Source organism: Pistacia vera, unplaced genomic scaffold (assembly GCF_008641045.1).
Source record: "Pistacia vera cultivar Batoury unplaced genomic scaffold, PisVer_v2 Contig414, whole genome shotgun sequence".
Classification (NCBI taxonomy): domain Eukaryota; kingdom Viridiplantae; phylum Streptophyta; class Magnoliopsida; order Sapindales; family Anacardiaceae; genus Pistacia; species Pistacia vera.
In genome coordinates, this window is record NW_022196240.1 from 141,075 (window position 1) to 155,459 (window position 14,385).

Genomic DNA, 14,385 nt, shown 5'->3' on the forward strand with positions numbered 1-14,385 from the left:
AGAAAAGAAAAAGAGCTGAATTGAATAAAGAGAGATGCGTTTTTCTGCATTACAAAATATGTTTTCATTACAGCTGATAAAGCAAAGTTTTACACTGACTTATACCTAATTTGCAAACATATAATAACTTAAATTAATCTAAAGCCACACACTTATATCAACTAACAACTACTGCATCAGAACATCCCTTACAATCTGGAATGCATATCACACTTTTACAAAATGAGCTAAACATGCAGCATATCAAATACACCCCTGGCAGACTTCAGTTTAGGTTTTGCCGCCAACACACATTCAAAAACTTTAACTAAACTGCTGCATTTCCAGCCATGCATCAATGTTCAACAAAAATAAAAGAAAAGAAAAAGGAAAACAATATTAAACAGCCAGTCTCAAACTCTAGCAAGAATAAATGTAAAGTAATTGAATTTTCTCTAGGTCAGTCATCTGAAAGCAACATACTTCAATAACTTGCTTTAAGTTGCATTGAAAGTATATCATTAGCAAAGTTTCAGGTCGTTCAACAAGAAATAATCAGATACCTTCAGAGGTAACAGATGAAAGTACTTGGCAGATTCCTCTTTAAATAACTTCATACGCTGCCTTTCAAGTAAAGCAAATAACTCTCCACCAGAGCAAAAGTCTGTAACCAAACATGTGTGTAGGAGTCTGAGGAGAAAAAGAGACATCAGTATGCATTACTGCAGTTACTAAGTCATTTTAAGAAACCCAACAAGAAAATTTCTTGATATGACTCTAATGAAATATGTTAAATTGTAGTATTAAGGGTATTGGATTGATGATCAATATAAACATAAAACAAATAACAAGTCGCAGGATCTCTCAGTTTCAAAGAGAAAAGGTTGAAAATATTAAGAAATTTTCTTTTCCTATTTTAATTGGGATTTGTTTCCTAGGGTAGATTTCCATTGTCTATTTAGTTTAGGTTTCGGCAACTACAGATAAGAGCTTTATTTTCGGTTGGAATCAAGACTTGCTAATATTGATTATTGTGTAATATAGCATTATTTCTCCCTCAAATTCTCTCTGTATTTCTCTCTTTTCTTTTTCCTCATTTGACTTTCATCACACGTCTGCATATGTTTTTCCTCTTTTGATGTTTTACTCTAATACTAAAATTTAGGTTGGTTGAACTTTATTATTTTCCAACCCTTCTTTTGTTTTATCTACAACTTAAGCTATAGAGACAAAACCAGGATGGTAAAGCATGCTCATAGAATTTATGCAAAACTCATGCCAACTAGAGAACAAGGTTGCATGAATGTACAGAATTCGAGCATCCACATTGACAAAATAAGTAAAATAGGAAGATTATTCTAGCTAGAAATTAATATTAGCACTTTAGAGAAGGAGAAAAAAAAAAAGTAACCTATTGCCACATTGCAAGTTCTTATGCAACCCCCCACCCTCAGGAAAAGAAGAAGAAGAAGAAGAGAAGATTTAAGGTTTACATAAACTGACTACTTATATTAGAAGCAAGAAAGACCATATTTTATAAATAAGTGCTTTTTCCCACTGTTTAGTCACTTGAGCAGAGACAGCATTAATTTTAAAGTCCAGTTTATGATTATGGATTCACCAAAGTTGTAACCAATGGTACATTTTTTGTACCAGAGAAATTGCTTTTTTCAGTGCATATTGGTGTTGTGATGTTTGTTTGTTTTTCGCTGGAATGGGGCTAACATTGATCAGGTTTGTTCATTCCAAGCAAGAGCCATTACTTCAATTCAAGATTTGTTTGTTTAAAGGTTGAAGTTTCACTGTGCAACATAAATCTGGGTGCCCTTTTACCCCATCAAAGCCGATCTTGGTGGATTGCCCAAATCAAGCCAAATTTGTTCTTTTATTCTCTTAGATGGGCATACAAATGAAGTGATATGCTCTTCCGTAAAATGATTGTATCATATTATTCATACACTCGTTTAACAGTATCATAAAGACCACATCATATGTGCACTTATTCAATGTCAACAAAAAATAAGTGCCTTAGTACATAAAGGAAACGGAAAATGAAACATAATTCATAGATCAATTCAATTATGTAAATATTCCATTCCGAAAATATGAAGTGAAATAATTAGGTCTTTTTTTAAGATCGGTACTAAATCAAGATCTAACATGTACAAAGTGAAAACCTCATTCTCGATTCTGTGAGAATTTTTAGGAAAGCATCCAACAAAATCATGAAGAGTTTTAAGTGAAACAAACATAATCACATGTGATATGGATATTCAATCAAAATGAATATACATGTGCGGAAATTTTAATCGGCCAAGCATACAGATGATATTCTTAATATTCTTCCTCAAATATTTTCCAGACCAAAAACATTTTTTCACATTTTCCACAAGCATGAGATGCAAGGCCATTGCTTTTTCGTCCTCAAACATGTATCGTTGGTCATAATTGTGTTTACAGAAACATATTAAGGCAAAACCTTATGTTTTTTTTTTTATAAGAAAAAGAAGTTTGTCAATTACTGTACTATTCTAGTTAACATGTAACATGTAACTAAACCTCACTTCTTAAGGAATATTTCTCTAAACTCATTATTTGACTTCAGCTTCTCATCTTCCACTTCCCCAGATTTTGGATTCGTCGAGGGCACACCAAGTGGTCTGACATTCCTCGGCATTGCAAATGTGTTCCTCCCCTTCAGCTGAATGTTATCACTACGTTTATTAGCAGCATAGTGTGGCACTCTAGATTCCCTTAATGTCTGATTATTATTTTGTTTTTCCATTTAACCCAAAGGAGTAAGAAAATAAAATGTAGAAGTGGGAAACACAAACATGCAAACGTCTATAGACTGCATTGTATACAAACACACACACACACACACATAATAACAAAGATAAAACATAATTCCACTTAGCCTACCATGTTCTCCAAAGGCCCTATGACCAGCAGAATCCTTTCTCCTTTGCTTCGGATTTGATCTTGCAATGCTTATCTTCTTCCCAACAAACGTTTGTTTGTTCTTTCCTACAGCTACAGTAAGGTGTGCATCATCGGCAAAATCCACATATGCCAAACCCTTCAAAAATCGACCAGAGGATATTATAAATTAGTGTGCAACGGTTCTAGGCATAGGGCAAGCTGGAATATGGGTAAATCTGTATGGGACTATGGTTGAGTCTTCTAAGCATATCACTTGCTATCAAAATGAAAAAATATGCTCTTAGATAGTTAGACTCTTTATACTTAGAAAATTAAGCAATTTTACCATAATTATGGAATTCAACCCTTCAGCAGGTTTATTTGAGACTACGTAATCATCTCTGGCAAGGACATTCATCTTAAAACCAAAAACGTAAGAACTAAATGATTTATTGACAACATGAAAGGAAAAATCAAATTGAAGTTTCAGTGAGCACCCTTGAGAAATTTGATCAAAGAGAATGGACTGCATTTAGTAGTTTCTATCTCCTCGAAGCATCAACCATGCTGGTCTCCCAGTCTCATTAAAATTAGTTTCTTAGGGCTAATTTCCATGGTACAGTCCACATTATGCGTACACATGTTGAAGTTTAAAGGTCAGGCAATGTTAAATACGGATTTGACTGTAAGACTGATGTGCACATGCAAGGTCTAGTGGATAGCTTCCCCTTTTTCATTTGAAGCATAATGCACAAAGAACATTGACAAATAATGAATGAGAGAAACAGAGTCATACCCTTGACTTTCCGGTGAACTTGTCCTGCAGAATTCGAACAGGTTCAACCCACCAACATGGCTAAAGAATTTTTTCAGATCTTCAGTAGTTGCCTGAAAAAAAATTTAAAACCATCATAATGATCTCTCTACATTTTCCTATCCAGCGTTAAAAAGGAAAAAAAAGCAATCTCTCTATGAAGTGCGAGAGAATCTCTACTTGGCTTGAAGTTAAGGTTTGATAAAAATGCAATACACTTGTCAGTGTATACTTTGGCTCTTCCAGTGGTGAAGTCTTTGATGTGCTAGTCATTTGGATGCTCTTCAAACTTGGGTTTTGCTTCTTCTACTTTGTTTTCTTCAACTAAGTTCTGTACTCGTCCCTTTTCTTTCCCATGCACTTTGTTTGGGTTTTAGGCAATATTTTTCTACCGCTTAGCTGGAGACTGTTCGTTAGTCATGTTTGAATCTGTTTTTCTCCTTCCATTAACACTTTTCTTGTGTAGGCAAGCAAGCTATTCATAAAAGCAATGACAAGAGGGAACTCAAAATCTATAGACAAACAAAATTTCAAACAACTGCAAATTATCGAAAACTAACCTCCCAAGTCAACCATCACTGCTTCCTAGTTGCAACATACGAAAAAAAAAAAAAAAAAAGGAAGAAAAGCTCAAAACTTCATTTCTTTTACTCAATTAAGCTGACATTTGAGCTAAGGCTCAGTAGATAGAAGTCACATAAACTTTAATTCAACATCGTTTTCACCATTTAAACGCCAAAAGATAAACACTTCCTCCTATCAAACGAATTCATTTAATTTTTCTCTTTATACTTTCTCTCGTTAACCATAAACCCTAAGCGATCAAAATTTAATCATGAAACCAATAACAAGAACACAAAATGAAAAAACTAAAACATACCCCTTTGAAATAGAAGCTTCATCTCAAGCCCACTCTTGCCACATAATAGGAGTCAATGGAAAAATCTCATTCATAGCTTCTCTTGCTTGTCTCAGCTTCTCAATCTCACCCATCTTCCTCAAAACCCTTATATACTAAAACCACCAACAAAAAAAATTAAAAAGCAAAACAATAATATTACCAAAAACAAAGATCCAAGAACTAGGTATTGAAATTTATATTCAAATTGATTAAAAACGTACTTGAACATGGACTTCATAGTTGGACGGTTCATTGGCGAGCAAGGACTCGATGTCTTGAAGCTCAAATTTTTGCTGTGCTTCGTATTCTAAGTCTGAGTCCGAGTCACTTGAGTCTCTCGAGTCTAGAGACTTGGGCTTTGTTGCTTCTGGGTTTTCGTTAGTATCCACCATAGCCATGTCTGTGTCTTCTTCTTCTTCTTGGGTTTTTGGCGCTAGGGTTTCATCTTCTGGTTCCATTCTTCTGCTTCGTTTGCTCTGTGTTTCTCTCAAGTGTACTGAAGGGTTGGGTATATTGCAACGGTACCCAGAGATTTGGCGTGAACTTTCCCTAATTTTTTTAAATCACACTTCATCCCCATATATATATGTATATTCTAATTCTAATAAGGAAGATTTTTTAACGTCGAGTATCTAGTATTGAAATTATTATTATTAACTGTTTACTTTATTAGTTCATTTCTGATACATTAAAACTAATAACTGATACTGAACTGATCATAAATGTTAACTGATGCATTAACAGATATGATCAACACATATCAAGTGATTAAACAGTCAAACATACACCCATCTTAATAAAGAACTTTTGTTATGAATGTGCTTCCTAGTTCCTATAACATTGTAATCTTTGTTATGACCTTTATTTCTTGCAAAATTTGGAAACAATGCTACCCATCAAAACTAAATTTTGAAAATAGTTACAAGAATCGGATGACTAATAGTTGAACAATATAATTTACATAAGCATTTCAAATGTTTTCTTTTAAAATACAACTAATTAACTGTACAAAAAATTGCATGATAGTAATANTACAAAGAGTAGTAAGTCAAGCCTATAAATTAGAGAAAAGATATCTTTACCTCCTCAATGGTCAAAAAAGTGCATAGAATGGACTTGTCAAAGACCTGAATATGATATAAAAATCTTTTTAAACAAGAGTAAACCTCTATATTTGTAAAAGGAGTAGAATGAATTCCAACACTAAAGTTTGTGAAACTTCATTGCTCTTAAGCTACTTAAAACAATCTCTCACAATTCTCAACAGATGAAGGGTAACAACTGAAACTTACAGTAGATATCTCCTTCTCATGTGCACGGCAACGTTCCAAAGCAAGCAAAGATCGAACCCAAAGATCACCAACCTAAGGACAATTTTTCCTAGCCCTAGAATGAACATCCCACACAATATTTCCTACCTGAAGGAAAAAGAGATGATTAATTGCNCCCCCCCCCCCCCCCCCCCCCTAAAGGAAATGAAGAAGAAGCAAGAAAAACCATAAGAAATTGAAATTATAATGAAATTTCAACAGCAACTTTTTTGGTAAACGACTTGACCTAAAAGCTTAAGCTTGAAAAGGTAAGGGCACAACAATGATATTCAGCTTTGTACCAGGCAACTTCACATGTTACATAAACCAAGCCCAAATTCAGACAGAAAGACCAACCGAAATATAGCAGGATGTAATAGATGGGAGACTCAAATCATGACCTCTACACTTAATATCATATCAAGTTACCATTTAACCTAAATTCTTAAGGTATCATGTAAGAACCCAACATTATCATTCAGTTATCTAAAACAATATCTGATAGTCAATACCATATACCATGAATTGTTGAAATTTTTCGGAGTCGGATATATCTTGCCTTGAAATCTGTTCTTCAAAATCAGCTTCAGCATTATACATCTCCAATGCCTTTTGGTACGCTGAGGCAACAGTAGAAGGAATCCCATCTAAATCACCTAATTCAATATCTAGAGCAGTCCCCACTTCCACCTCCGAAGACTTGTAGGCAAGAAGGATTGACCTTAAGTTAGCAAGGGGAACAGACAACTGACGGTGAAATATACTTTGGATGCGCTAAACCTGTTTTGCTCTTTCCTGCAAAAGAGCAGTAATTTTCCAAATGTAAATTTTGAAAACAGTACATAGCACTTCATAGGAAAATGAAAGAACAAAATTTATGAACTATACATAGATGACAAAAAGAAGAAAAAAAGTTTCTAAAATAAACAGGGCATGCAACTTGAGCCATAGTTCTAGGAAATACAAAGAAAGACCCACAAAAGCATTATTAACCATAAAAGCAAACCAGTAGGATGGAATAAGACTTTAAATAATCAAGTAAATTGATTAATAGAATGCATCCCCTTCAGGCACATTTTCTAAAAAGTTTCTAATATATATATATTATAAATTCTCACCTTAATGCTGATCTCATCTATGGTATAGCGAATGGCTTGCTCAAATTCCCTGTATGCGTCCCATATTTTACTGCCTTCAGCAACATGCAAACCAGCAGCAGTTATAGCACGCTCGAAGAGATTTCTTGCCTTCGCAACACCATCAGGTGAAAATTGACGTACAGATGGATCATATTCTTGCATAAATCTCAAGCAGTCACACCAAAGTGAGACAGACTGCATCAGAACAAGTTATAGTCATTCAATTTTACAGAATTACTTAGATAAATGAACTCCGAAGAACGAAATTAATGTTTTTATCCCCTGATTCCACATATATGCAAAATCTGACTGAAAGTAGCAAGAACTTAATTTTCCACAAAAATGTAGGGAAAAAGATGACAACATGCAATTAAAACTTCCAAAATGTATTGCCACTTAAAAAAATAGATTTATGTTAGAAACCCCAGAACTTCAATCACTCAATACAGATAAACCCTTCAGTGAACAAAGGATTTCTGAATAATACTGATATCTTCTACATTGATTTGACTTTGAAAATGGAAATTCAAACTTCTCATGGAAAAGTGTAAAGAGATGACGAAAATGAAATATATGATAGCCTAGCAAATCGAGGAGCTAGAGACTTCCCAACAATTCCCACTAAAACATATTCTGCCCAAGTTTATAGTAACTAATCACAATATTCTCACCACTATCTCCATGTGCTTTATCTAACAAACTCTCACAGCCTAACCACTAATTACCCCTTTTATCCCTTCTCCTGTATGGTATTGGTGGTGCTCTATCAATTTCCACTCCCCAGAAGTTTGAAAAAGTTTTATCCTATTGCCCAATTTGGTAGAAAAATTTGATGATGCATAAAAAAGGAACCATGTGTCTTTAAACACCATCACAAATGTAAGAATATTGATATCCATTCTGAATTACAAGGCCTACAATCATCTCTACCATACAAATGAAACTAATGAGCCATTTTGTTATTAATAATTATTTATTGGAAAAATTCAGCCATTCTAAAGTCATAGATCCGGCAAGCTGAATTTTTTTATCAGAAAATTATTTTTAGGAAAATAACTAAAAATACCACAAGTGAGAATTCTTAAGATCACTATGTTTTAATCCATAAATCAATGAATAAAGTAATTCAAAATCCATAATGATAACAAAAACCTACCAGATAATCAGAAACTCCTCTTTCATAAATCTTCTAAATCCCCAGAAATGCTTCAGATCTGCAAAGTCGAAGCAAAGAATCAGCAAGAAACTACCTTCAACTAGACAGAGTGATAAAATCTTAAAGGATACCCAAAGCTTTAGCATCAGTCATGCAGAACAAGGAAAGATCAAAATCTTAAAAATTTAGCTGACTGCCCTTTTATTTTTTTGCTTTGGGGGTAACTGTCATCAGAAAGTACGCTTACTGATTTTCAACATTGAGCTTCATGTTTTGGAGAAGCTAATATACTTATAATAAGAGAAATGAGTTTTGCAAGAGGGCAAGCAGGCTGTCCATAAAAGCAATAGCAAGAGGGAACTCAAAATCTATAAACAAACAAAATATCAGACAACCGCAAATTATCAAAAGCCAACCTCCCAAGTCAACCATCACTGCTTCCTAGTTGCAACATACGAAAAAAAAAAATAGAAAGGAAGAAAGCTCAAAACTTCATTGCTTTTACTCAATTAAGCCGACACTCGAGCTAAGGCTCAGTAGATAAAAGTCACATAAACTTGAATTCAACATCGTTTTCACCATTTAAACCCCAAAAGATAATCACTTCCTCCTTTCAAATGAATCCATTTAATTTTTCTCTTTATACTTTCTCTCGTTAACCATAAACCCTAAGCGACCAAAAGTTGATCATGAAACCAATAACAAGAACACAAAATGCGAAAACTAAAACATACCCAGTTGAAATAGAAGCTTCATCTCGAGCCCACTCTTGCCACATAACAGGAATCAATGGAAAAAATATCATTCATAGCTTCTCTTGCTTGTCTCAGCTTCTCAATCTCACCCATCTTCCTCAAAACCCTTATGGACTAAAACCACCAACAAAAAAAAAGAGCAAAACAATGTTATTACTAAATACAAAAATCGAAGAACTGGGTATTGAAATTCATATTCAAATTGATATAAAAATGTACTTTAACAGGACTTCATAGTTGGAGGGCTCATTGGCGAGCTAGGACTCGATAATTTTTGTTGTGCTTCATCTTCCGAGTCTGTGTCTAAGTCTGAGTCACTTGACTCTCTCGAGTCTGGAGAGTTGGGCTCTGTTGCTTCTGCATTTTCGTTAGTATCTGCCATAGCCGTGTCTATGTCTTCTTCTTCTCGGGTTTGATCTTCTGGTTCTGTTCTTCTGCTTCGTTTGCTCTGTGTTTCTCTCAAGTGTACTGAAGGGTTGGGTTTATTGCACTACTACCCAGAGGTTTGGTGTGAAAACTTTTTCCTTTGGCATAACATAAGGAAAAAAAATAGAGAAAGCAAATTAAAAAAAATAAGAAAATAAACTAAATTAAGATCTCAAATTAATCAGGAAAAGTATTCAAAATGTCTTTCTTATTCTTTACACATCATTAATAGGAACAAAACTCCATTAGAGGTGATAGGGTTACAAACTAAGAAAGCATTTCAAATGTTTTCTTTTAAAATACAACTCATCACAATACATAAAATTTCATGACGGTAATAACATAAGGAGAAAAAAGAGAGAGAGAAGATGAAATGACATGTGAGAAAAATATATATATATATTTGATGACATCACCGATCTACCCATCGATCATACCGGTTGGACCGCCCAAATCCAAAACCGGTCACTTGACCGATTCATCTTCCGATCCGGTTTCGAACATTAAAATGGTATAACTTTGACATTTAAAGAAAATTTACAAAAGGACTAATATATTTGATCTCAATAGCACATTATTTTTTGTCCTCAACATGTATCTTTTGTCATAACTGTGTTTACAGAAACATATTAAGGCAAAACCTTATGTTTTTTTATAAGAAAGGAAAGTTTGTCAATTACTGTGCTATTCTACTTAACATGCAACCCCAGGAACAAACCTCACTTCTTAAGGAACATTTCTCAAACTCATTATTTGACTTGGCTTCTCACTTTCACTTCCTCGGCTTTTGGATTTGTCAAGGGACACCAATGTGTCGACGTTCCTTGGCATTGCAAATTGTTTTCCTCCCCTTCAGCTGAATGCTATCACTATGTTTATTAGTAGCAGAGTGTGGCGCTCTAGAATCCTTGAAAGTCTGATTACTACTTTGCACTGCCATTTAACCCAAGGAGTAGAAATAAAAGGTAGAAGTGGGAAACACACAACATGCAAATGTCTATAGACCATATTGCACCCAAAAACACACACAAGTAATAACAAAGATAAACTAATTCCACTTACCTACATGTTCTCTAGAGGCCCCATGACCAGCTAATCCTTTCTCTTTTGCTTCGGATTTGATCTTGCAATGCTTATCCTCTCCCAAGATTTTTTTATTTTTTTTTTTTTTTTTTATTTTCTTCCTCCAGCTACAACAGGGTGCATCATAGGCAAAATCCCCATAGTGAGGCCCTTCAAAAATCGATCAAAGGATATTATAAATTAGTATGCAACGGACCCACAGATGCTCTACAGTTTAAAGGCAAGCTGGAATAGGGGTAAATCTTATGGACTATGGTTGAGTCTCCTAAGCATATCACTCGCTAGCAAATGAAAAAATATGCTCTAGACAGTTAAACTCTTTATACTTAGAAAATTAAGCAATTTTACCAAATTATGGAATTCAACGCTTCTGTAGGTTTATTTGAGACTGCATACGTCTTTGGAAAGGACATCCATCTTAAACCCAAGCTAAGAACTAAATGTTTATTGACTGCATCAAGGAGAAATCAATTGAAGTTTCAGTGAGCACCCTTAGAAATTTGATCAAGAGAATGGACTGCAATTAGCAGTTTCTATCTCTCTGAAGCATGACCATGCTGATCTCCCGTCTCATTAAAATGTTTCTTAGGGTTAATTTCTGTGTACAGTCCACATTAGCATACATATTTTGAAGTTTAAAGGTCAGCAATGTTAAACAAGGATTTGACTGTAAGATTGATGTACACATGGAAGGTCCAGTGGATAGCTTCCCCTTTTTCATTTGAAACATAGGAAAAGAACATTGACAATGATGAATGAGAGAAAGAGAGTCATACCCTTGACTTTCTGGTGAACTTGTCCTGCAAAATTCGAACAGAGCCAACCCACCAACATCGTTAAAGAATTTTTCAGATCTTCAGAAGTTGCCTGAAAAAAATTTAAAACCATTAGAATTATCTCTCTGTATTTGCTGTCCAGCGCAAAAAAGAATAAAAACAATCTCTCTCTGAAGTGCGAGAGAATCTCTACTTGCCCGAAGTTAAGGTTTGAAAAATGCAGTACACTTGTCAGTGTATACTTGGCTCTTCCAGTGGGAGTCTTTGATGTGCGGTCATTAGATGCTTCAAACTTGGGTTTTGCTTCTTCACTTTGTTTTTCTCACTAAGTTCTGTGCTCATCCTTTCCTTTCCCTGCACTTTGTTTGGTTTTTGGGCAGTATTTTTCTGCCGCTTAGCTGGGACTGTTTGTCAGTCATGTTCAATATGTTTTTCTCTCTTCCATTAACACTTTTCTATGTGACTTCTCTTTCTGATCTATTAGTTTAGGAACATTTGGCTTCCTGTTGTAACATAATAATTGCAGCTCTTCCAAGCGGGTGTAACCTGAGAAAGGGAACAAAGACAAGCATCTTTACGCATTGAGTTAAAATGCAAGGATTGCATACATTCAATAATGCCAAGCAGATGTATCATATTCAGTAACATCTTAACAATGTTATGTAACAACTTGACTTAAAAGCTTAAATTGATAGTTAAGCGTTCAACAACCATACTAAAATTTACAAATCTCGTGCCTGAATAGCCACAATCACAACATAAATATAACATAAATACATATACAAGTTTGTAATCTAAATAAGAGCCATTTGATATAAATTTTAAATAGTGTTTTATTTTCGAAAACAAGGAATTAAGGAATTTTATGAAAAATAAGTTGAAATGTTTTCAAAACAATGTTTTTGCATAATCCTAAAAATTAGTGTAAAATTAGAAAACAAGAAAAATATCATTTCTCAGTCTTTATATAGTTTTTAACTTCAAAAACAATTTTTAATACCAGATTATTTCAAATATTTAAATAATGAATAACTTTTAAATTTTTAATTGTAACTTAGTTTTTTAAAATTATTTTTGAATCACAACCAAACTGGCCAATCTCATAAAGAATTTGAAATACAAAATATATTTTCATATATTTAAAATTTAGAGATAAGCTTTAAAATTTTTAATTATAACTTAGTTTTTCAAAATTATTTTTGAATTACAAACCAAACTAGCCCAATCTCATATATAGAGATCTAAACATGAATCGTAGAAAAAAATCCTGATAATCTTTTATTTCAATCTCTTAACTAGATAAGCCTTAGATAACTCTTAAATTGATCATATTCTAATCTAGAAATCCTCCATCCCCCCTCAAGCTGGTGATTTTTATACTAGCTTGAAAACTAGATTAACAAACAACTGTCTAGGCAATCCTTTTGTAGATATATGCTGTCTACTGATTTGAGGCAAGTAGGTAACACATAACGCTTATCTCCATCTTCTTTTTGATGAAAGTCTATCTATTTCACGTGCTGGTCCTATCATGATGCATTGGATTGTGTGCATCCCAATGCACCTGTTGTCATAGTACAACCTCATAGGCTCCGTACTTTTGATTTGAACTCTCCCGAGATTTTACCCTCAGTAATCTTACCTACAAAGGTTTCAAGGAATAATGTATGATCAGTTTTGAATTTTTCAAACCAGCCCGTGGAGATTGTTTAGGCCATATAATGATTTCTTAAATTTGCACACTTTTCTGTCCTTTCCACTTCCTTCAAACCCTGTGGCATTTCCATGTATACCTCTTTTGCAAGTTCACATTCAAAAACAGTTTTTTTCACATCTAGTTGTTGTAGAGGCAGTCTAGATTTGTTGCAAAAACGAGCCCCAATAGTATTCAACTTAGCCACCGGAGCAAAGGTCACCTCATAGCCTACTCCATAGTTTGCGTAAATCCCCTTGCCGCTAGCCTTGCCTATACCCTTCAGCTTTCCATCTTCCTTATACTTAATAGTAAACACCCACTTGCAGCTCACATTTGTTTTCCCTCTAGGTAAACCACTAGCTCCCAATTCTTGTTTTTTCTGAGAGCCTCCATCTCTCCTCATCATAGTCTTCTCCATTTTTCATCCCCTAATTCATGTCCGTGTGGAACCTTCACACTGAGAGATTAGTGGTGAATGCCAAAAAAATCATCTGCCAACTTATCGTATGCCACATACTTAGCAATAGGATGCAACATACAAGATCTAACACCCTTTCTTAGTGCAATAGTTAAATGTAAATCACAGCCCTGATTTAGACTCATCAGAAGATAGTTCTTCCTTACCTTGTGATGTGAATCACTGTTTTTTCTCTAGTTGGGTGATTGTCATGTATATCATTAGGTTTCCTTCCACTTCGATAGTCAGTTCTTCGAGAATAACATTAGAGACCTGACTGATTTAATCTCTCCCGACCTCCCCCTAGTTTCAATCTTTCTGAGAGTTTGGTTTACCAAGAGTGGGCTATATTTAGAGTAGGAGTAAATTGGTAGGCTGCTACGAGACTGACTGCTCATCCTTATGGGACTAGGCTACCTATAGGAACCTAACCTGATTAGGCTTCCTAGGAGATGACTCATTCTTATAGGACTAGATGACCTATAGGAAACTAGGTGACTTTGAACTTTGACCTGGACTGGAGACTACTGAGCTGACTCAAGTGTGGTTGTAAGGGTAACACTATTCCCATGAATGACCTTCACAATCTCTCAAATTCTCCCCTAAAGGGAAGTGGGAAAGAATGGATGTGACTCAAAAATGAACATCACTAGACATATAATTTTCTCTTACAGGACAATAACACTATAGTCTTTCTGTGGTGGAGAATATCCAAGCAAGATACATTTATGCCCTAGAGTCTAGCTTTCCTCTATTAAGAGACATAACATGTACAAAAGCAGTACATCCAAACACCTTTAAGGGTTATTTAGGATCCTAAACTAGGAAGATCTTTAGCGTCTCAAGAGGCGTATGAAATCAGAATTCTAGTAGGTAATCTATTATCAAATATGCAGCTGTTAAATCGCATGACTCCAAAATATTGAGTACATTCATGGTAAACATTAAGACTCTAGCTACCTCAAATAGGT

General features: G+C 34.7%; 1 protein-coding gene across 1 annotated transcript in view; it reads right to left on the reverse strand.

Moving 5' to 3' along the window:
- The window catches only part of LOC116142692 (phototropin-2-like), a 63,343-nt gene that overhangs the window by 9,196 nt on the left and 39,762 nt on the right, over window positions 1-14,385 (reverse strand). The window contains 1 exon segment of the mRNA XM_031428109.1: window positions 568-669. Coding sequence (XP_031283969.1) covers window positions 568-669 — 102 coding nt within the window.